Source organism: Nannobrachium achirus, assembly GCF_963921795.1.
Source record: "Nannobrachium achirus genome assembly, chromosome: 21".
Taxonomy (NCBI): domain Eukaryota; kingdom Metazoa; phylum Chordata; class Actinopteri; order Myctophiformes; family Myctophidae; genus Nannobrachium; species Nannobrachium achirus.
Window position 1 is genome coordinate 18,419,760 of NC_137828.1, and position 24,890 is coordinate 18,444,649.

General features: G+C 44.3%; 1 protein-coding gene across 5 annotated transcripts in view; it reads left to right on the top strand.

Annotated features, from left to right (window-relative positions):
* The first annotated feature begins 3,445 nt into the window (after window positions 1-3,445).
* The window catches only part of LOC308307030 (rho GTPase-activating protein 12-like), a 173,038-nt gene continuing 151,593 nt past the window's right edge, over window positions 3,446-24,890 (top strand). For 4 of the 5 annotated variants that reach the window (XM_080752121.1, XM_080752123.1, XM_080752124.1 and 1 more), the window contains exons 1-3: window positions 3,446-3,684; window positions 14,563-14,855; window positions 16,076-16,642. In XM_080752121.1, coding sequence (XP_080608247.1) covers window positions 14,673-14,855; window positions 16,076-16,642 — 750 coding nt within the window. In that variant the 5' untranslated portion in view covers window positions 3,446-3,684; window positions 14,563-14,672. Of the gene's footprint in view, window positions 3,689-14,562; window positions 14,856-16,075; window positions 16,643-24,890 lie in introns of all 5 variants that reach the window. The other variant, XM_080752122.1, reaches the window with a different exon arrangement.

Sequence of the window (24,890 nt, forward strand, 5' to 3'; positions counted from 1 at the left end):
GCTATAGAATGTTTGTTCAGTAATGGGTTTCCCTGTCTCTCCAACCCACAACAGAGAACCAAAGAAAATGTATCAGCTTCAAATGAATAGTGTTCCAGTTTCAATTTTTCTGTTCTTTTTTTGTTTCATCACTTCCAATTTCAATTGTTTGTATGAGTTCTCTCCTGTGAGTTGATAATATATAGAGCTATTTTGCACTTATTTTAGCACAGTACAGTGTACAGTAAATAACCTGCAATCCCTTTACCCTACAGCACTTTGAAATGTATGCCTTTAATATCCTCTCAAATAATGAGTGTAATGTCTGAGAAGAGAAAAAAATAAGAAACATGACTGGAATGATTTAAACTCAAATGAAATTGATTGTCTCAGCATTAGTTTTTCCAGTTGGTTTCCAGGTTGTGACAGCACTGTTCATATATATATATACAGTATTATGCTCAATCATAACCCAGAGGACAACAATGTATTGCAGTGTATTTCCTCAAATGCTTGCTGCAAGCCTTGGTTCCTCAAGTTTATATTGCACTGCTATACCAATAAAGTCTCAAAGAGAAACCTTGCTTTGATTCTCATTTGCTACCATTGTTTCTGCCGTCGGCACAATTGTTTAGTGTCATGGCCCCCTGCCGTGTATAGTGCTGAGGGTGGGATATTATCCTTAGGCAATTTCCTTCTTGGGGAGAGGAAATGGCCAGGACAAGAAGGAACACAATATTGTGCTACAGAACGAGTTCTCCCATGAAGACAGAACATTAAGCGCTACATACTTTGTCGTATAGCAAACAGCGAAAAATATCAGGCTACAGTCTTACGGCTTGTAGATTTTTGCTAGTTAAAAAAAGTTAAATGTTTAAAAACATTCTCAAAATGGGGATAATTTTCAGACACATGTTGCGTTTTGTCCAATTGAATTTGACACTGGACTGTGTACTCTTCTGTATTGCACCTGAACAGCCTTGTCTATTTCTCAGCTGTTTTGTTAACATTGGAGGGTAACCTTCAATTTCATAGGCGTAAGTCAATTTCCTTGAGGAGTGTGTGTGTGTGTGTGTGTGTGTGTGTGTGTGTGTGTGTGTGTGTGTGTGTGTGTGTGTGTGTGTGTGTGTGTGTGTCTCTCTGTGTCTGTGTGTACACACGTGCTTGTTCGTGTGTGTGTGTGTGTGTGTGTGTGTGTGTGTGTGTGTGTGTGTGTGTGTGTGTGTGTGTGTGTCTCTCTGTGTCTGTGTGTACACACGTGCTTGTTCGTGTGTGTGTGTGTGTGTGTGTGTGTGTGTGTGTGTGTGTGTGTGTGTGTGTGTGTGTGTGTGTGTGTGTGTGTGTGTGTGTGTGTGTGTGTGTGTGTGTGTGTGTGTGTGAGTGAGTGAGTGAGTGAGTGAACCACTGGACTAATCAACGCCCAGATAGAGAAACATCTCAACAAAAGTGACATAGCTGTTCCAAGAGTAGAACATGACTAGACAAATATTTTTTTATTTCAAATCCAGATTCACTGACAGTAGAATATTTGCTTTGGGTGTGCACATTATCTGAGGGATTGAATGTAGGAGTGCCCGTTAGGCAGATCTTTATGCCCATACATGGTGTTCCGTGTCCAGGCCAGTCTGTGATGTCAATGTCAGTGCTATGTCAGAGTTAGCCTGGTTAATAAACCAGACTGCACAACACCACCCCCTGTTGGTAGTGGTGGTGTGTGATAGAGTCTGACGCTTGCAGTCAGGCTAGGTCAGACAGACATTCGTTAGTTAGACCACATAATGAAATAGGCCTAGGCTTGAATAAAAACGACAATGAAATGAATGAATGAATGAATGAATGAATGAATGAATGAACGAACGAATGAATGAATGAATGAGTGAACGAACGAACGAACGAACGAATGAATGAATTGATTAATTAATTAATTAATTAATTAATTAATTAATATAATGATGAAATAAATAAACAAATCCCCAAAAATGAAATGAATATGTGTATTTATTTATGTATTTTATTTTATTTATCTATCTATCCATCCATCCATCCATCCATCCATCCCAGGAAGCTCTGAGGTTTTGAATGGAACCACCAGGGGGCGTGCTGGCTGCAGTGGGGCTGTGCAGTGGATGCAGCATGAATCTATCAGCGTTGACAGACGGGCGGGGTGGGAACGCTGTAGAGATGGGATCTATGGATCTTTAAAGTGAGCTGGATCTCTGGGATCCGTTCCCTTTCAAAGAGCCGTTCAAAAGAATCATTTTAGTTACTAGTTACTTTGTAGATTTTGATTATAATTACAATAATCAATTCAACCCTATGTAGGCCTATACATTTCGGCCATTTGAAAATAGCCGATCTACAAGCTCACAATGCGTCACAACGCGATTGCGAGCATAATAGGTAGGCCTACTATCTACTTTTGGTACTTTCAGTACATTTTAATACACTTTTGTACTTTTACTCAAGTCTCTACTATTTCTACATTGCAGTGCATTGCATGAGTAAAGAATTCGAGTATTTGTTTTCACCACGTTCATTAGAAAGGAAGAGTTCAGTTCAATTCAATTCAATTCAATTCAATTCAATTCAATTGAGCTTTATTGGCATGAGAAAACATACGTTTACATTGCCAAAGCAATTGTGTAAAAAACAAAACAAAAAAACAAAAAACTGTTGAAAACATTTTATATATACAATATGCTTTTGAAACTGATATTATCCTAGATAAAGTACTATGTTCTATCCGTCTGTCCTTCAATGTTATATGAGATACTTAAAGTGTGGTTCCTGTGGAAATAAGCCTCGGCTTTCTAGGATCTCCTTTTAGTTGACCTTGTACCAGTGATTTGTACTGTCATGAAACTGTACTTTTTTCTATTGCAAACTTCTAACAAATTCTTCAATCAATCAATCAAAAGGGTATAAAGCTTTTGGAACAAATAACAGCATTATTTTTTCTCAAAATGCATTTAAAGGTAGCAGCTCTGTTTCATACTGTATGTACATGTGCAGTAGGTCTAGATGTCAATCCATGGAGTTCATCAAGTTAACATAAGAACATATAATGAATGCATTTGATTTTTTTTTTAATTAGAGAGAGACCTATTATTATGATTTTTTTTTTATTTATTTTTTTACTGCGAACCGGATCCCTTCGTTCATTTTTCAAAGAGCCGTTCGAAAGACTCGACTCGTTCGCGAGCGTCCCACCTCCAGAGCAGAGGCGTCAATTGGGTATGGCAAGCTATGGCAGCTGCCATACCTTGGCTACAGGGGGGAAACAATAAAACGCACTGCAATCGTGCCTGTTGCTAAGGTATGGCAACATGACTGGTGTCTCGCGCGCGTGCAAGACACCAGTCATGTTGCCATACCTTAGCTTTTTGTGAACTGACGCCGCTGCTCCAGAGCAGAGCAGCGCGCAGTCACAGCGACAACAGCAGCAGTCTGTCTGACGGCAGAGACCAGGCGAGGCGAGGCGGGGGATTTGCGAAGAGAACGACTGTGTGCTCGTACGTGTGCTGTGACCAGTGCAGCCTGGCTGAAATAAAAGCTCTCCTCCTCTATACTATTCTGAAAGCGGGCCGTCTCTATTCAACGACTTGGAGGGAGAACAACTTGGTTTAACCTCCTCACTGCACTGCACTGCACTGCACTGGGCGGCGTGGGGCAGAAAGACTGCTGCGGCTTCCCCCGTTATGAAAGGTCGGTGCGTTTTGTGTCATTTAATGGTCACTGTTCTGTTCTGTTCTGGAACTGGGAGGCTATTGGTTTGGTGTTACTACTTTTGTTGTTGCCAAGGCATGCACGCTTGCAAGACAGACCGAGGAAGGAGGGCTACTTTGTGGGGTTACACATCTCCATTCAGAAACATTGCCATTCAGAAGATTGGACTTCCATTATTCTAAATGTAGGTGTCACCTAAACCATAACCCTAACCTCAGTGACAGTGGGGGTATTTCTGAACGGGGATGTTTCTAAGTGGGGGGTGTTTCTGAATGGAGGTCTGCCCCCGCCGGGCTACTTTGGTGGTTGGTTTGGTTTGGATAGGAGCCATGATTCTGTTTCTGGATCCCAGTGCAGTGAACCTGCAGCAGTGCTCGCTCGCTCTCTCTCTCTCTCTGCTTATTCCTGCTGCAATGTTGTCTGGCAAAAAGCTGACATTTTAAAGCACACTTTGTGTTCTTGTTATGTACAATTGAAGCGCCCCCCACCACGTGATGGAATCAATAATGTGTGTTGGGTTCTGGCTGTGCTAATTATCTGTTTTTTGTTTGGTGTGTGTGTGTGTGTGTGTGTGTGTGTGTGTGTGTGTGTGAACAAGGGCTGCAGTGCAACGTTTCAGTGTGTTTCTCTTGTTAAAGGACAACTTTAGTTTTTTTTTCAACATGGATTCATATTTTAGATTGTAATTATAGAAAAGATGAGTGTTAAAATGTTTTCATTTTGCTTTCTATTGTTTTAGCCATTTTAGAAATTTTGATTTTAGTGGGTGGAGGCATGCGTACAAGTGACTAAATATGTCTTTTTAGACACAATAAGCCAGCGTTTTCCTTAATACTGTTTACAGTAACACTACTAGCCCCCATAAGTCACATCTACCCATGACAGATTGTGGTGCATCTTGTTAATGGGCTTATTATGTCTAAAAAGACATAGCTACTTGTACGCATGCCCCCACCCACTGAAATCAACATCATTAAAATCACAAAAATGATAGAAAGCGGTAAACGAAAACATTTCAACTCTCATCTTTTCTTTTCTCTAATTACAATCTAAAATATGAACCCTTGTTGTAAAAAAAACGAAGTTGTCCTTTAAACAGGGTATTTACCAATACAGCGTCTCAGGCACATCCTGCCTTTGTCAGTCCTGGTGGGAATATTTGGAGATGTCTGTCTAGTCTAATCACACTCCCCTTGTCGCCAGCCAACGAATATGGATTTAAACTCTTTTGTTATGTTTCTGCAGTCTTGTCCCCTGCCCCCCACCTTAGTTACCCCCTGAAAGACAGCCCCTGCCCCCTGGCCCAGGCATTCCTGGCCCGCTCAGCCCACGGTTGGCGAGGCTTTAGTTATTTGCTGTCATACTTTTCCCCCTGCATTGCATAATTTCGACAGGACCTGCCGTATTCCCTCTGCATCCCATCATATAGAAGACTGACTGTGCCTTCATGTTTAATGTAACCAGCAGATAGAGCAGGGGTCTTCAACAGGGGGTCCGGGACCCCTAGGGGGTCCTCAGAGTCACTACAAGGGGGGGCTCCAAATCTTTGTGTGATAGAATCTTTTGTTTCTCCTTTTTTATATTAACCACTTCAACCCTAGTGTCCTTATTCTGAGAACTTTAGCCAAAAATAGCAGATCTACAAAAGAGGTTTGGTGTAGAGGGGAAAAAGAGCAGACTAAGTACTGAGTGAAAGGTCAAGTTGATTAACTGTTCTGCTGCTGTTGACGGCGCTCACCGTCATTGAAAGGGTTAATACCATGGCGCCGTTGACGGTGAGGACTGTGAATCTTACTGTATATACAGTAAAGATATTATTACTTACTGTACGTCGCTCCGGTCCCGCCCGCATCGGCAATGTCCGCGATTTGTTTACAACACACGTCGGGCGTGCACGCGAAGTTAACGTCCTCCATAGTAAATCCATTGAGAGGCCCATAAATAGACTTCATTTTCTCCAAAAGGGACATTCTTATACAAAGGATGGTCTCCACTCTTCCATACTGTACACAAAAGGTGGGCGCAGCCATGTTCTCTTGTGGGCCCACACTGTCATGTGACTAGATGACGTAATCGTTGCCGTCAAGTGATAATCCAAAAAAACAAAAACAAACCCCTTCCGGCCCTTCAAAATAATAGCGGCGGCCTATGGAGGAAACGGCGTGGCACCGCGGCACCAAGCAACTTTCAGATTAAGAGGCACTAATTGTGTTAAGCATTGACGGTTCAAGTGGTTAAATATCTGAAAACACAAATTGACGTGAATCCCAAATACACTGATGATTGTGCCGTCAAACGATGAAACTATATGTATCTATGGGTTGCGGGGGGTCCCTGCTTCATCTCTCTCTGGACTAAGGGGTCCTTGGCCTGAAAACGTTGAAGACCCCTGAGATAGAGGCAGTCAGAGATAAGTGGAAATGCAGCAAGAAGACGCGACACACAACGACACTCACACATGTTGGAATGGATGCTCATGCTTGGCACGCAGCCATGGCGACATGTGTTTTGAATGAAGCACAGGGACAAAGACACTCACAATCTCACGGTATTTCAGTGGCTGCTGGAGAGTGGGGGACAAAAAGCTGCAGGTCGTGATCCCAGAAGACCGGGATTATATAGAGCTAGTTAATAGTTGTCTCATTTGCAATTAAGAGGCCGATTAGTGGTAGAATTATTATACTGTGTAGTGCAGGGGTCTTCAACGTTTTCAGTCCATATTCATTGTTTGACAGCACGATCATCTGTGTATTTTGGATTCTTGTCAATGTGTGTTCTCTAATATTTATAACCACTTGAACCGTCGTTACTTACTAAACTTGACCTTTCACTAGTCTGTACTTAGTCTGCTCTTTTTCCCCTCTACACCAAACCTCTTTGCCGAAAAATAGCCGATCTACAAGCTCACAACGCCTTGAGCTGCGAGGTGTTGTGAGCTTAAAGATCTGCTGTTTTTGGCTAACATTCTCAGAAAATGGACATTAGGGTTTAAGTTGTTAATATAAAATCACACCCGTGTGAACTGAGCGGTGGTCGTGGGGGGGGGGGGGGGGGGGTGCCTGTGTGTGTGTGTGTGTGTGTGTGTGTGTGTGTGTGTGTGTGTGTGTGTGTGTGTGTGTGTGTGTGTGTGTGTGTGTGTGTGTGTGTGTGTGTGTGTGTGTGTGTGTGTGTGTGTGTGTGTGTGTGTGTGTCTGGCCTGGCCTTAACAACAGCGCCCCTCCCTTAACATGTGTGGTCAAAAAAGGTACTTCAGGCTACATACAGACACGCACACACACACGCACGCATACACACACGGCCACGTATAGGAGACGGTGTAACCACCGCTCAAAAAGGATTGGGAGATTTGGAGGACCCCCTTTTAGTAACTCTGAGGACCCCCTAAGCGTCCCGGACCCCCTGTAGAAGACCCCTTGTGTAGTGTATGAGATAGGAATATTCTTGCCAGTCACATGAAATGGTAACCTGTTTAATGAAGGCTGGCTGACTGCAACAGACTCAAACATTACAGATTTTATTGAGACCCCAATACCATCTCTCACTATCTCTCTGTACATGATTTGGGAGTCTGGTAAAGGGCAATCTGTACTGTTATATTCTTAAAACCATAATCACAAGCTTTGTTTTAGTTGTTTAGTTAGTTCATTTCACAATGATATAGCTGCCAAACGTACAGGAGAGAACAAGGCATGTAAACATAAATCAAAACTGACTACAATGACAAATCTCTTTTCCAGTTTCCTAGCGACGTATAATCCGGAGTAACGCCAACCTGTTCAGTCCTGTTGTGAGCAGCCACTGTGCGTCTGACTGTGTGGCACACTTATGGTTTTCATAGAGCAACAAGTTGGCCGAGGGCTCCTCTGAGAATTCACTTTGTTCTGGCTACAGTACACGCAGAGAGTAGAGAGAGAGAGAGGGGGGGGGGGGGATTCGTTTACAATGGAATTCACTGTCTGGTGGTCCTCTCTCTTGTCAGCCTTCCACAGAAATATATAAATACACAGTGCCAGATTAGAGCGGGGAAACGAAACCCCAAAGAAAGCTGGAGATTTTGACTTGTTAACTCTGAGCTGTACTGCGTCCGAGAAGTCCATCTGAATTTATCGTTAATGGTACTGGTTAATGCCAAAGAGCGGGGTGACTCAAACGCCAGGCCCCCGGGCCAAGTTCGATGATGTAATGTTTGATCTTGAGCCATGTAACTGCCTCTGTCTGCCCTCTGAAAACGTTCCTGGGGTTTTACAGATCATGGACAGATGATTGATATCGACAGATTAGATGGATGTTTATGTAAAATTCCCATGAAGAGAGTTCCTAAAATTAAGTTGAAATGCCTCCAACGAACCTCAGCATCTTGAGCTGCTTAGTCTTGTCTCCGGTCTAAATGAATATTCTGGAACGTCTTAATGTTCAAGTTTCTGAAGCTATTTCCCTGTATGAGCATCAGACTTCACATCAGGCATGCCATCAACGTGTTCTTCATTATGAAAAATTGAGCCAGTTTAGCAGTTAATATTGACGTTCAAATAATAATTATAGTTGTACTGTTAATTTCATATCATATCATAAATCAGCCACTGCTCTTTGCCTGATGTACCATTTTAACAACCAAGGTCTCTCGACAACGCTTCCAATCCTTGTCGTGCCGAACAGTTGTTGGGTATACTTCTTTTTTGGAACTTTAATCTTAGACACAAGTGCCTCCACTTTCAGATTCCAACTGGTGTGAAAATGGCACCCAGTCCAGGCTTAGACTCAACAGATAGGCCTATCTAATGAACAGATTAGTCGGGAGTGTTTCTGTGGTGACAATCTCTCACGCTCCCATAGCGGGGACAGTGCACCGCACTGACGTGATGTCACTCTTAATATTCTTTGTCCTTTATGCGAACGGACACAACGCACAGTAGCCGTACAGTCACGCAGACGCGTGACTTTGCTCAACTCTTGCTCAGTCACATCAGCAGCAGGTTGAGACTGTTTGCCAATGATGTGCTACGGCAGTGTTTCTCTCAACCTTTTTTCTGCACGGGCAACACTTTTCATGTCCCAAGAATCCATGGGCACACCAACATAATACGGGGGTGTAAATATCGTCACTGTCGGGAAGAAACCTTGTATTTCCAAGTTTCAAATTTGTACGTAACGTTTCTTCGCAAAGTAAAGCCCTACTTCATCATACAAGGCCGTCGCACAACAGTAGTGAAAACAGCAGATCTACAAGCACGCAACGCCTCGCGTTGTGTGCTTGTAGATCGGCTGTTTTCACTAGTTGAAATCATTTTTAAAATGATAAATACAATACTGGCTTTCAAGCAGTTTCAAGGGGCACACTTGACCGGGTCAGTCTCTCCACTCCGACATGTCTCCTTTCCGACATGTCTCCATTCCGACACTAACCCTATCTCTACCCCTAACCCTAAACCTTAGGCCCATGGGAGTGTCGCCACTCCGACAATAAGAAGTCCATTTCGGAGTGGCGACATGTCGGAATGGAGAGAGCCTCCCCACTTGACCCTTCTCAGGGGCACACCAAAGGTCCCCAGGCACAGTGGTTGAGAAACACTGTGCTATAGCACTAGTCATCACAGGTGCCCGATGGACCCTTTTGGAGACAACCGGTCTGCAGACTTCACACCTGGTGGGAGTGTGAACTGTGTTGGAGGGAGAGGGGGGGATTACTGTATAGCAGACTGGAAACATAAGAGGATGTGTGATTGATTCCCTAGGGGTGGGCGATATGGTGATCAAATGGTGTATATGGTGATATAAATGAAACCAAATGGACCCTTACGGGTCCAGTTGTATTTATACTTTCAGAGTTACATACTTGTAAGGGTCAATTTAGTCCCTGCCTGGACCACAGTTTGAGGACCCCTGGTCTAAATGGTCTGTTTTTTTTCTTTTAGTTTTTGTTACCTACAGTAGTAGGTGGTTGTACTGTTAAGTAACTTGAGAAATAACCATAAAAACCAACATGAAAAAGAATCGTGATATCATGATAAAGCTTGGAAGAATATTGTGATAGTGTATTTTTCCATATCGCCCACCCCTAATTTCCCACTCACACGCGCGCGCGCACACACACACACACACACACACACACACACACACACACACACACACACACACACACACACACACACACACACACACACACACACACACACACACACACACACACACGACTCACTTCGCATGATTGTGAATTTGTGACTGAATAAATCAGTGTTCTTTCAGTCTACTGTCCTCTGATACACACAGAGAAAGTGAGATTCCTGGAGATTTGGTTTCAATTTGACATCACATTAGTTCTGCTGGGACAGGCCCAGTGTACTCTCAGACAGTACGACACACACACACACACACACACACACACACACACACACACACACACACACACACACACACACACACACACACACACACACACACAAAAGCCCAGGAGTTACATAATGCACAGTGTGTGTGTCTGTGTCTGTCAGTGTGTGTCATGCTCTTGGAACGGATAAAATAGAAACCACTTTGGACCATTACACGCTCCTCATTTACAATTGTCATGTTCTCTCTTGGTTTCTCACTCTCACTTCTTTTGGCCCCTGAAGTCCTTCTCCGAACCAACTCACATCTATTCTGGGTGTCGTGACTGCAGTGGTGTAAAGTAAACTGTACCTAAGTAACATTTTGACGTGTTTGTACTTTACCTGACTACCGGTATTTCCAATTTCCAATACTTTTACTTCTACTCTACTACATCTCGGATCCAAATGTTGTACTCAGGCCTGGCATTTCGTCATTTTAGGGGCAAGGCCACTTTGCCTTTGGTGTTGTCCATTTTTTTTAGGGCACAAAGGCCAAATGCCAGGGCAGGAAGGCCATAACATAAGACAAGATTTTGAAAGAATTTGTTGAATTTAAGGGTTAGGGATGATAACCTAATCTGCAGTGAAATAGATAACTGATGGTATTTATAATCTGATGCTCAGCCCTGCACCAATGAAAGTCACTGGATTGGTTTAAAGATGGGGAAAATACACTGGTGTCTACATGACAAGAAAGACTCCAGAGTCTACTGTCTACATATTGACAAGAAAGAGACAGATGAGAAAGTGATACAGTCAGCTGGGGCATTAAGGCCACTGTGGCCTCAGGGCATGCCATTGGTTTGAGGGGCACAAGGCCAAACTGAGGGGCAACGGTGGCCATGGCCTTCATGGCCTCTGTGAAATTCCTGCCCTGGTTGTACTCTTACTCCACTACATTTATTTGAAAACTTGTTACTTTGCAGATATAAATTATAATATTATAAAACATACATAAACCACTATAGCCCTAATTTATACCTTGGCTTTTTGAAAATAGCTGATCTACGAGCTCACAATGCGTCGCGATGCGACGCGTTGTGAGCTTGTAGATCTGCTATTTTCAAACATTTCTAACATTTTGTATTTTTTTGTTGGTACATTTTGATGCCAATACTTTCATACGTTTACTCGGGTGCATTTTGAATTCCGGACTGTTACTTGTAACAGAGTATTTCTATATTGCAGTATTGATACTATTGCTTAAGTAAAACATCTGAGTACTTTTTCCACCACTGCGTGACTGTCTGTCTCTCACTCTGAGGATTAGTGTGTGTGTGTGTGTGTGTGTGTGTGTGTGTGTGTGTGTGTGTACAGGTAACCGGTAGAGTCTCGCCAAGATTTTTATTTTAGTATTTGTTTTACTGAGAACAAGGTTAGAAATAACTTTAGGATTACACATATCTTTCTGAGGTTAAGGTTAGTAATAGGGTTAGGTTTGGGCACCGTTTTACTGAGGTTAAGGTTAGGAATAAGGTTAGGTTTAACCGTTTAACCGAGTTATATATGAGTTATATAGGGATATTAAGGATCTCAATGGAAAATAACAAACAAGCCTTGCCTTACCCGAGTTTCCTTTTAGTTGACATTGTACCAGTGAACTGTACTGTCATGAAACTGTACCTTTTCCTATCCAAAACATCTAATAAATACCTCAATCAATCAATCAAAAGGCATAAACCATCAGCCCAGGCGAGTTTCTTTCCGGCGACTCTTCTGGTATTCTGTGTACATATTCGTTTAGCACGAGGAGGGATCAGGGATCCCCTTATAGATTGTGTGTTCTCACGCCTCGCTAAAAGCACCTGCTCGCACTGACCCCCCCCCCCCCCCCCCCCCCAGCGGGACGGACGGCCGACTGCTATTTAAGGCAAGAAGAAAGAGAATTTGATATGAGAGAGAGAGTCGCGGCTCCTCTTCCATGGTAGTAGTGGTGGGGTGTACCCTCCCTGTATGAGGGGGCGGGGGTTTGTAGATTAAACGTCAAGGGAATTCTCTCTGACAGATAAATCAATGACAGGCCATCCACTCTCTCTCTCTCATACCCAAAACACAACCATCGGGGACATGGGAGAGGAGCCTCGGGCTCCTTCACAGAGGCGGGCTGTTTGTCAGGAGAAAAATGCACATATTGGGAAGGGAGTTTAAGGTCCCAGCTCTAGCTTTTGAACCCTCTACTCTAGCAGTGGTTCCCAAACCTTTTAGCTTGTGACCCAAAAGTGAGATTAGATGTTTGCCCGGGACCAAAACTGGTGAAAACAGTAGATCTAAAAGCTCACAATATGTCGCTTTATGCCGCAATGTGAGCTTGTAGATCTGCTGTTTCACTACTTCTTTTGTGTTCTAATTTATGGAATGTCTTAGATTTTACATTGATTTCTTCATGAAATTACTGAAAAAACATAGAATTTTGTTTTTAATTCGTGAAAAAAAATAGCCTTTTTTGTGAATGTTTATTGAAAATGTATTGAAATATAATAATAATTAAAAACAAAATGTAGGAAACCAAAACGAAGGGACCCATAAAAAAGTAGTCCGCGACCCACAAATGGGTCCCTCCCGGCTGTTTCAATGAATATGGCATACTCAATATGGTTGAGTAATTCTGCAATGCAGGGCTGTAGGCTCCATTTCACCAAAATAACTACAACTGGTTCCATTCTAGATTCTTGGAACCTTGGTGCTTTCACAGAACCGGCGGCCATTTTTTGGTTCCCGTTCCGGACCAACTTTTAGGGTTCTGAACCAATTCATTTTCAGTGGAAACACTTTGAACTAGGGCATTCAGGAATAGTGATTTTTAGTTTTCGAATTATTCGACCTCAAAGTATTCGAATAGTCGAATATTCGACAGGACTGGCCAAACTGTCAAATATTAAGTAAGCAAGAGGCGAACATTGTGAAATTAGCCGATCTACATGCTCACAACGCCTCGCAGCTATTTTCACAATATTTATCTGCGGAACAGAGTCACATTAAATGTAATACCTACAATTCCAAGTGCTTGTCAGGGTGGGGGTCCCCAGTTCATATATGTTTATTTTGGGGGTAGCGGCCTAAAAAGGTTTGAGAACCCCTGGTATAGAGCATTAACAAATTCATCCACCAGGGGCATTGACGACTCATTCTTATGACTTCCTATCTAGCCAAGCTTTATAAATATGTTTTAAAGAGAAAACAATAAAAAAAAAAAAAAAAAAGAGAATATTCGACTTCGGTGAACAACGTCGAATAGTGACTTTGATATTCGAATATTCGAATATTTGGTGAATGCCCTACTTTGAACTGGTTCAATATTAGGCAGGGGAAAAATAACTGAACCGGTTCACCCCCCGGTGGAAGAAGAAGAGAAACCGGAAGTAATATTTAGGATGCTATCTGTGAAAGATTGTAAGGTCCAGTCCAGTGTCTCTCCTAGTGTTACTGGAGCCCCACGTAGGAGCGGTGCGTGGGGATGCGTCGTTGCCATTGCCACATGGAGGCTTTGCAGCAAAGGGGTCAGATAAGATTACTGTCTTGGATATCCTCCTGTGCGGTCATATATGTTACCAGCACAGCAATCTGTGTTGACGCTCTGTTGTGGTCTGTGGTGAGGAGAGGGGAGGCGGTGCCCCGGGGCTGTTCCCATGTCTGGCGGTCGGGTCGGGTCACAGTGTGACTTAACTGTAGGCTGTCTGCATTGTGGCTGTGGCAGGTTGTGGTTTACGAGCAATTAGTTGAGTAATATACGGTGCGATTGAGAGACAGGGGAGGTTAACCTGTGTGTGTTGAGTGAGTCACATGGAATGGCGGTGTGTTGGAGTGCTCTGGTATGTGTGTGTGTTCACGTTCATCGTCTCAGAATTTGTGCTCAAGGGCTTCTGCCTTATTACTGTATTGTGGAAAGAATGTGTTTGTTAGCCGGGGGCGGGGACCCAGTCACCCAAAATGTGAGATGACCTGTGATGTCGTACTTTTTATTTCAGTTGTATCTCTATTAGTTTGGTCATTAAGGTCCACAGAATGAGAGGTCTGCTCTTCTGGAAACATTGCAAAAAAAAGTTATGGCCATTGTATATTCACTGTCCCATTGACTCCACTATACAGGAAAAGAAAAATATTTAAAAAAGTAGCATTTGTGGGGTCAAACTAGGGGTTCTTATGATTCTGAATCCATTCAAGCATTTGTTTTGCATGAAAAAAACATTCCTTGGGCTAAAAATGGCCCCACAACTGTGAAAAGTGATGATTCATCAAGTGATGAGTCATCACTTTTTTTTCACTTTTCTTTTGATGAATCATCACTTTTCACAGTTTTGTGGGGCCACTTTTAGCCCAAGGAATGTTTTCCGGCAGAGCAGACCTCTCATTCTGTGGACCTTAATGACCAAACTAATAGATAAAACTACGGCATGACATCACAGGTTCAACCCTATTCCTTGAGCTTTTAGGCCGGTGGTTCCCTGACTATGTCTAACTGAAACATTTCTTGTCTCTCTTCCATCTCCTGCAGTTGATAGTCCACTGGTTCTCTAGTTGGGAGATGAAGATCCCTCCGTTGCTCAGTCGCTGAACATTCCGAGGAGTCCCGAGTTGGAAGGATCGGTCGGAGGAGCCATCATCATGGTGGACAGGGAGGGTCTACTGCCCGCCATCGCCCCCGGCCAGGTCTACATCGAGGTGGAGTTCGACTACGAGTACAAGGCCAAGGACAAGATGGTGACCATCCGCCAGGGCGAGTGCTACATGCTGGTCAGGAAGACCAACGAGGACTGGTGGCAGGTCAGAAAGGAGGAGGGCACCAAGGTAGGTCTGGGTGATATGGTGATAAATATCGTTGAGACTATTCAATGTCTCCGTGATATGCCTTTTCAGAGATATCGTATATATCATGATAAAATGAGGGAGCCTTATAAATAATCCTGTTGAATTGTTAATACAGAGATTCATTGCAGAATTAATTTAAACCTGCATTTTGGTCTACATCAGTAGTTCTCAAACTTTAAAATGTCAAGGTCTCCCCTTAACTCTAAATGGACCCGTAAGGGTCCTTTTGGTTTCATTTGTATACTGTCAGAGTTACATACTTGAAAGGGTCAATTTAAACCTCCCAAAAGGAACCCAGAGAGTCCCTGGACCCCACATTGAGGACCACTGGTCTAAATGGTCTGTTACTCCTTTTTGGAGCTGTGTGGAACACAAGCTCCCCTATACGTGGCCGTGTGTGTAGGTATGTGGGTATGTGGGTGGGTGGGTGGGTCTGTGGGTCTGTATGTAGCCTGTATGTAGTAACCCTGGGTGACCAGAGAGGTGCTGTTGAGTCTAGCCTGCCCTGAGCATCAACTGCAATACACACACACACACACACACACACACACACACACACACACACACACACACACACACACACACACACACACACACACACACACACACACACACACACACACACACAGCTCCACTTCGAACAGAGGTTCGATTTTTCTTTTAGTTTTTGTTACCTTGTAGAGGTGGTTGTTGTAGCCTACTGTCAAGTCATTTGGAAGAACCAGTAAGACTCCCTAATCGGGAGATAAGCGACCATCACATCTTATACACAAACTTTAGAAGGCAATCGTAGCCAATCAGGAGGGAATATGAGAAATGGGACTAATCCATGACATGACAACATGACATCACAATAGAACAGTATTATAAAAGAATTCCTCAACTCTTAGTGCTCGTCAGGGTGCCGGGTCCCCAGTTAAAACATGATTATTTCGGGGGTCACGGCCTGAAAAGGTTGAGAACCACTGGCATACACTACCTGTCTTTGGGCATTGCGCATAGGAGTAAGCGACCTGTTATTGAGCTGAATTATTGTGATATAGTCCTGGAAATTGGGTTAAATATTCTGGAAATGTTTTGGAAATTAATTGGTAAAAATGTGTGGGAACCCTGCCCCTGGTATATTGTGATACCGCTTGGAAAAATATCCTGATATTGTCATTTTTCCATATCGCCCCTCCACCCCTACCTCCACCCAGGCCTTCTACGTGCCAGCCCAGTACGTCAAGGAGGTGCGGCGGGCGCTCCTGCCCCCCCCGAAGCCGCCCGTGCCGCGGGCCAAGCCCACGGTGCTGGAGATCTGCCGGGCGTCCGACGAGAACCTCAACCGGCCGCCGCCGGCGCCGCAGCAGGAGATGTCCAGCTTCGGCCGCCATCCGCCGCCCCCCTCCTCCTCCACGCCGTCGCCTTCCTCGGACCGCGTCACACCGCCCGCTCTGGGGACCGCCAGGGACGCCAACCAGAACGTGGGCAGCAGTCCTCAGCACTGCAAGGTGGTGGCCGAGCTGGTCCTCCTGCACAACAACAACCACAACCACCACCTCCACAACTCCACGCTGCCGCGGACGCGGGCCGACTCGCCGCCTCCGCCCAAATCCGCCAGCGACCACCACCTCCTCCTCCACCACAACAACAGGAGCCCGGACAGCGACAAGACCCCCTCTTCTTCGGGTGACCTGACGGCGGGGGAGGGTTCCGACAACAAGCTCCGGAACGACTCCGAGTCCGGGGACGACCTTAGCAGCAGCTCCACGGAACACATGCAGGTAAGGAGCCACGGTGCTGGTTCACTTCCTCTTCTATGCCTAAAACGGAGATATCTGTTTTAGCACTATTAGTCGCTTCTGTGCCATCATTTTTAGTGTTTTTACTGTGTTTTTGGAGGACGATCTCACACGTGCACAGACTGCACACTGCCGTGCGTGTGCTACGATTCGTCGCGGTGCTTTCTACACCCTTACGGTGTGTGAACGAGCAGCAGGTTTTGGCTTCCTTGTTGTTTTCGCTCCGCCCGAGCAGCTCACACATTCATGCGGGCGGGGCCATGTGACGCTGTGGAAACCTAGAACCCGAGGAAATGGGACTGGATGGGGAACGGATGTTTTGTTTTCTGGGTTATTTAGTCTCCTAGCAACTATTAGCACCCGAGGCTCAATCGAACGGTAGACAGCGGCTGATTTAAAAAAACGCTAAGACGGAGGTCTCCGTTTTAGGTAAGGCTTAGTTACCAAAATCATAAAGGGGCCTAGTATAGCGCCCTGGGGGTTAAGCATATAGGATTTAAGTGGTTAAATCCTCGTCTGCCACTCGTCCATGAATTGGGCTTTTGTGCCCAGTTGGGTCCTATGGTTGCAAAATAAGTTGGGTCCTATGGGAGTCAAAGGGAAAATGACGCTATTTTTCACCTTGTTGTTATTACTTCAGTAGATGTTCTTAATGAGCTTATGTCTTCTTCAATAGCACATGATGTTCATATATGAATTATGGTCCCATTTAGAACTAGAAAGATGTGCTCCTCGGAGCACAGCTTTCTGCCAGGCTTGGTAGTAGAAGTCAGTCTCATGATTGTAGAGCGATGTGTTCTGATTTATGTGATGTTTGGACAAAATCTGAAGGAGTAATATCAAAAACTGTTTTGCAAAATAAGCCAATGGGCAATGTGAAACAATTGAGGGAGAGGTTCTTCTCTGGCATCCAGGGGAGTGTGTGCGTGCACAGTTTCACGCCAATCGGTCCAGCGGTGATCATCTGTACACACACAGACGGACGGACAGGGGGAAAAACATCGTCGCGGCCTCTCCTTCGGCCTGGCGGGGACAATAGACAAATAGACAAATAGAACATAACGTATGTTATGCTTTAGTTTAGGGCATGGCTATATTAATTCGACATAGAACCGCAGAACTGCTGTCCACGCCGATGTGGCTGTTCACACTTCCTGATGTCCTTGTCTTTCAGGACTGTTGTGTAAAGTTCCCAAAGCTCTGAAGCAAGACTTCTTCTCTACCTTGCTTATAAGTGGGTGTTCGCTTGGTGTTCGTACAGTGCCTATTGGAGACAAAGCCATTCGCAGAGATAATAATATCGAACCCTCGCAGACAGCATCAGCATTCAGGACAGATAATCCCCCCCCAATCCGCAGACATTCCCTTGATGGGATGGGTGGGGGGAAATTAACCTCTATATCCGTCCACCCATCCAGCCATCCATCCGTTTGACAACTCTAATGTAGAGTCTGCCCACTCCTATCTGCAGTTGTGCCGAGTGGAGACCTAGAAACAGTGAATAAATTGTGCATTTGTATAGCGCCTTTATCCAAGGCGCTTTACATAGATTGTGCATTACATTCACCCATTCACACACACATTCACACACCGATATCGGAGCAAACCATGCAAGGCAACCAACCTGCTCATCAGGAGCAACTATAGGGGTTCAGAGTCTTGCTCAAGGACTCTTCGACACTAACTCTGGGGGAGCCCGGGATCGAACTGGGAAACTTTAGGGAACCCTCCGTGTTCTAATGGCAGCTTCTCTTCCCCCGAGCCACTGCCGCCCACCAGTGGCGTCAGTTCAGAAAAAGCTAAGGTATGGCAACATGACTGGTGAAGGCGCATGTGCAAGACACCAGTCATGTTGCCATACCTTTGCAACAGTTGGGGAGAATAAAAGTGTGGAGAATATAATTATAATACCTTGTTAAAGTGACCATTTTGTAACATTTTGCATTTGTAGTTATTTTACTGTAATTTAACAACATAATATCCAGCACAGATAGACAAAGAGACATTCATGGATCTATATTTAAAAGTAAATTGTATTTTCCCCCCTGGACCCAGGGTATGGCAGCTGCATACCCCTGCCATACCCAATTGACGCCCCTGTCGCCCATGACAGTGAATAAGAGGGGTTTCTCAGCGTTACGGAGGCTGTTGTGGAAGATGAACACAGCAGTATTTTGGGGGGGTGGTTGGTTGGTTGGTTGGTTGGTTGGTTGTATCCAAGCAGGCAGCAGGGAGGGTCAGTCTTTTCCAAGGCTCCATGTTCTTTTGTTCCCCACTGGCAGTGGAGGTCTCCTCCACCACTGAGTTTAACAAAGAGAGAGAAGGGGGGGGGGGGGGGGGCTTGAATAGAAACTAGGTCATATCTGCCGAGGATCAGTCTGTAGCCCCCAGTCGCCCTACCTTGGGGATCAACGTGTGTGCGTGCGTGTGCACACATATACTGTACGTGTGAATGTGCAGTGCACTGTGTGGCATAAAGGGAAGTGAGAATGGGTGCCCTATGGTGGCCCTATGTTTTGTCACATTGACCACTTAAAGCTATACTGTGTAAGATGCTCAACTAGTGGTCAGTAGCCCTATAGCAAACCGCGGTCGCGTCCGAGTCTTTCGGCCGTTTTTCGCGTCTGCCTCCACCTCGTCTGCCTCCACCTCGCCGAGATCTATCTTTAGAGGGGCCCCTGGTTCCTGTGCGTTCAGGCATTCCGGAGAAACGGACTCCTTCACCCTGCCTGGTAGGCGAGGTTACCTTTTGAGCATAGAGACACACGGGCGACTACAAATATGGCCGCCATAGCGACCCCACTTCAAGATGCGCTGTGATTGGCCGGCAGTGTATAACCCTCGCTGTGATTGGCCGGTAGTGTGATGACGCAATTTTGCCGCGAAATTCTCCCCCCCTCACGGCTCATAGAAAACATATAAAGAGAAGGCTTTAGAAGCTGAAAATAACGGAGTGGGTGTTCTAAAACTTTAGCGATTTAACAGTTAGGACAATTTTAAGATTTGTTTTATAAAAAAAGTTACATGGTATAACTTTAAACCCTATACACTTTGTCATACGACAAATAGTGTAAATAGACCATCTGTTGAGCTCATGAATGCAGCAGTTATAGATCTGCTATATTGGCCATTTCAGAAAATGTTTTCTTAATAATGAACATGCCCAAAATAGGAAGGCCATGTTGAAAGTGGTTAAAAAACGTGGCTGCGTATTCTCTGGGTTTCTATTGAAATGTCGCTTTTATTCCAACACAAAAAGGGTCTGGACCATCGGGGCTGGTTCTGCTCTGCTGTCTGTCTGCGTTCAACAAGCTTTTTTGGGGGAATTAATTTCACGCCTGTCAATTTGCACGGGGCCAAAGTAGTAGTTTTTGGGGGGGTCTGGGACAATTTGCATGGGTGGGTTTTGGAAGTGTTTATGGGGAGCTAGATTAGAGATGGGACGATAAGCAATATTATCGTTTATCGTGATAAAAAAACACTCACGATAATCGTATTGTGGAGATTTAATTTATCGTGATATCGTCCTCTGTCATGCACTGGGATCAATTCACCCTCTATTTGCAGAGCTGCATATCCGGTACAACTTAAACCCTCTATATTTAGTAAAACGACCTGGAAATGACGTACTTGATTATTTTTTTTCACTCTCTATCAAATGTCTCTGCCAAAAAATTGCCGATCTACAAGTTCACACGCGTTGCGACACGTTGTGAGCTTGTAGATCGGCTATTTTTTGGCAAATGTTCCTCCCCCAGGATAATGGATATTTTGATTATTGCGATAATATCGTAAATCGCAATTTCCTTGGTCACAATAATCGTGACATGACATTTTCATTTCGTCCCATCCCTACTCTCAGTACTCTGTGGTCTCATGATAAGCCTAAGGAGCCAGCTTATACAGTAGGTGGTTCGGGCATCTAGTGTGGATGCCTCCCGAGCGTCTCCCTAGGGAGGTCCTCGATGCACGTCCCACTGGGAAGAGACCCCGTGGCAGACCAAGGACCAGATGGGAGGGATTAATATCTCTACACTGGCCTGGGAACGCCTCTGGGATCCCCCAGGGGGAAGTTAAATCTCTGTCGGAACTGTTACCCCCGCGACCCTATTCTGGATAAGCGGTTGAAGATGGATGGATGAATGCAAGGATGATTAAAGTCTACCTGGCAGCCTTATTTGGGGCATTTCACACGTACTGTAGGGGAAAAGATCCACATTTTAAAAATAGCAGATCGACAACCTCACAATGCACTGTGGTCTGATGCGTTGTGATCTTGCTGGGTAGCCTTTGGTCTTCCCTGTGTGGCCTGTTGCCAGGCGAGCCTGCGCTAAAGCTACTCCCCCGCTTCCACTCCTTCCTGCCATTGCGTGGGTGCTGGCAAATTGCGTGTGTGTGTGTGTTTGTGTGCAGTTAGTGCACACATCATGGTGTCTTTTATCACATAATTCAGAGTACTAGACCAGTGGTTCTCAACCTTTTCAGGCCGCGACCCCCAAAATAATCATATTTTAACTGGGGACCCCGCCAGTTAAAATAGCCAATCTACATGCTCACAACGCAGATCTGCTATTTTCACAATTTCTGCATCTAATATTTAACAATTTGGCCAACGTTTAATTTGTCATTTTAGAGGTATTAAACAGTCCTTAAATTGTCACTTTAGAAATGTGCAGATACCCTCTATACACTTAAACTTTATGTTGGTTTGTTCACTGTTGAGTGACAAAACAACATTGCACATTAAGTTGATCATCTGGGGACCCCCCAAAATAATTCTCAACCCACAGATTGAGAACCACTGTACTAGACTAACACACTGCTCGCTGTCTCTTCCTACTAGTTGTCTTTTTGAGAGGTGCTAACCGCTCCTACATCTGGCTTTGTCCTTATGTATGTACGTACGTATGTATATGTTAGGGTATTCACGAATAGTGCTTTTTAGTATTCGAATAGTCGAATATTCGACAGGATTGGCCAAACTGTCAAATATTAAGTCAGCAAGAGGCGAACATTGTGAAAATAGCAGATCTACATGCTCACAACGCCTCGCAATTATCTGCGGAACCGAGTCACATTAAATGTAACCTACCATTCCAAGTGCTTGTCAGGGTGGGGGTCCCCAGTTCAAATATGTTTATTTTGGGGGTCACGGCCTAAAAAGGTTTGAGAAGCCCTGGTATAGAGCATTAACAAATTCATCCACCAGGGGCAAAACTATATATTTTTTAAAGAGAAAACAATAAAAAAATTAAAACAAGCGAATATTCGACTTCAGTGAACAACGTTGAATAGTGACTTTGATATTCGAATATTCGAATATTCGAATATTTGGGGAATGCCCTAGTATATGTACTGTATGTCCCACACTTGCCTCATTGGCCAAGATTGGATGGACGGACAGACAGGCGGACAGATGGATGGATGGATGTGTATGAGGGATTAATCAGTGACAGTCCTTTGCTGGAGAGTACCGGCTGGTTGTTTGTTGCCTGTAATTGATTTTGATTTCACCACTGATTGATGGTTAACGCCTCCCTTGACCTGTCCTTCCAGGAGCCTTGGCAACAGCAGCCAGGTTGATGGTTCACTTTCCTTCTTCACCTCCCCCTGACAGAGTGAGGGTCAAACTGGCTTTTTCTGGCAGCGGGCAGTTCTCACTATTTCTACGTGTCATTATTTTGACTAAGGGTTAGGGTTAGGCATGGTTTTACTGAGGTTTGGGTTAGGTTTAGGCATAGTTTTACTGAGGTAAGGGTTTGGGTTAGGTTTAGACATAGTTTTACTGAGGTTAGGGTTTGGGTTAGGTTTATGCATAGTTTTACTGAGGTTAGGGTTAGGTTTTGGCATAGTTTTACTGAGCTTAGGGTTTGGGTCAGTTTTAGGCATAGTTTTACTGAGGTTAGGGTAAGGGTTTGGGTTAGGTTTAGGCATAGTGGTCGACCAGCGTCGGCAGGTTAGCATTAAACCAGGTTAACATTCACTCGCGTCGAACAAATGTTATGTCCAAATATGGACACACTCCCTCTGGCAGCAGCCTCAGTCCTCACCCCATCTCAATCCTACTTTTTATTTGAATAAGTACAACATTTGGATCAGAGATGTAGTGGAGTGGAAGTAAAACTATTGGAAATTGGAAATACTCGAGTACAAATACAGTACATCAAAATTGTACTTAAGTAGAGGACTTTACCAATGGGGTAAATGTATTTGTTACTTTACACCAGTCTGTGTGTGTGCATGTAGGGCTGTCACGATATGACATTTTACATGTTTTTGTCATTGATAATTACATTTCTGTTTGGCTTTTAGGCTTTGAAGTTGTACATGGCAGATATGATACATAACATAAACACACAAATACATTACTGACATATTTGACAACGTACTACTTAAAAAATAACATTGATAGTGGAAATAGCCGATCTACAAGCTCAGCTGAGCTTGTAGATCTGCTATTTCCACTATTTCTGACATTTTTCAACATTCACGATTATGACGGGTATGACAAAATAACTGAGATAATGTCAAATAATCACGATTAGGCGATTATGTAATAATAATTGTGACAGCCCTATGTGCATGAGAAGCCAGATTGTTGTTGTTGTTCTCTCCATGGTGAGTCACAGACGGCAGGCTGATCTGTTTGTGCGTGTGGTTTGTTGTGCGTGTGGTTTGTTGCGTTGCGGTGCCGGCAGTCTGGCCTGCTCTCTCTCAACAAGGGATGGGACGATATGAAAATGTCATATCACCATTATTGTGACCAAAGAAATCGCGATTTACGATATTATCGCGATAATCGAAACCATTATCCTGGGACGGAACATTTGCCAAAAAATAGCAGATCTGCAAGCTCACAACGCGTCGCGACACGTTGTGTGTGAGCTTGTAGATCGGCTATTTTTTGGCAAAGACATTTGATAGAGAGTGAAAAAAGACTGTATCAAGTACATATATTATAAGTACCTTTTACCAATTATAGAGGGTTTAAGTGGTACCGGATATGAAGCTCGGCAAATAAAAGGTGAATTGATCCCAGGGCATGACGGAGGACGATATCACGATATATTAAATCTCCACGAAAAGGTTATTGTGAGTGTTTTTTATCACGATAAACGATAATATCGCTTATCGTCCCATCCCTACTCTCAACACTCCCATTACACCATCATACGTGACCTTCTGAAGCCCTTCACAGGGACTGCCTTCGTGTCGTCGCACAATATAGCTCAGAATGTGGCGTGAACCTTGCCTGACTGCTAGCGTGAACCACCCTCCCTCCAGTCCACACACACAGACACATTTAGCCGTTTAGTCACTTAGATAAAATAACTGTATCTGTACATGTGTGGTTTGTGCAGTGGTCACTGTACCTTTGTGTAGCTGTGGTATGTCAGTGAGATTAGGAGCTAAATCAGTCACCACCTAAAATAAACTGTATGTATTTCTGTCCCGTGTCTTGTCCTGACTGACTAGTGGTGACTGCCCGCTGTAGATCTGCTTTGAACTTGAAGACGCTTTACAGTTGCTCTGACATAACTGGATTGTAAAATGCATCCGGACTAATTTGATGTAGAAAGAGAACAGCTGAGCTTGTCCGAAGTCTGCATTCCTCCGTCTGATTTAGCCCCGCTGTAAGGTCTTGGCTAATCTTCTGTTTGCTAGTGGTGCTTGTGGAGGCGTGTGTGTGTGTGTATGTCCCAAACTATTTTGAGTTTGGGACAAAGTGAGCGACCCTCCGCTGAGATGCTGTTGTCGCTGTAGGGAGACAGGCAATGCAGGCAGACTGTCTAGAACAGGGGTTCCCAAACTTTTTTGTCTCAGGGCACCCCATGAATATTTGTTTTAATCCGAGGCACCCCTACATTATAATTTTCACTCCCAGCACCTTATATATATAGCCTATCGTCGTTGTCGGGTGGAAACCTTGTATGTACGTTTGTTTTATATTTATCATCTTTAACACATTCCCCGCCATTTTAACATACCTTCGTACTCTACGGTGCCACTGGTCTCCATAGACTTCCATGTAATTCATAGTGCACGGATCATGCACACCCATGCCTAGATAATGCACCACGTGTGTCCACATTGCTCACAGCTTTCAAACAAAAAAATCCGAATGGAAATCCGTTCAGGCATTCATGAGATAGAAGCCATTATGTTTTCCTAAAATGTAAACAAAGATGGCTGCCATGTTTGATAGATGGGGTTGCTATGGGGGTTAAAC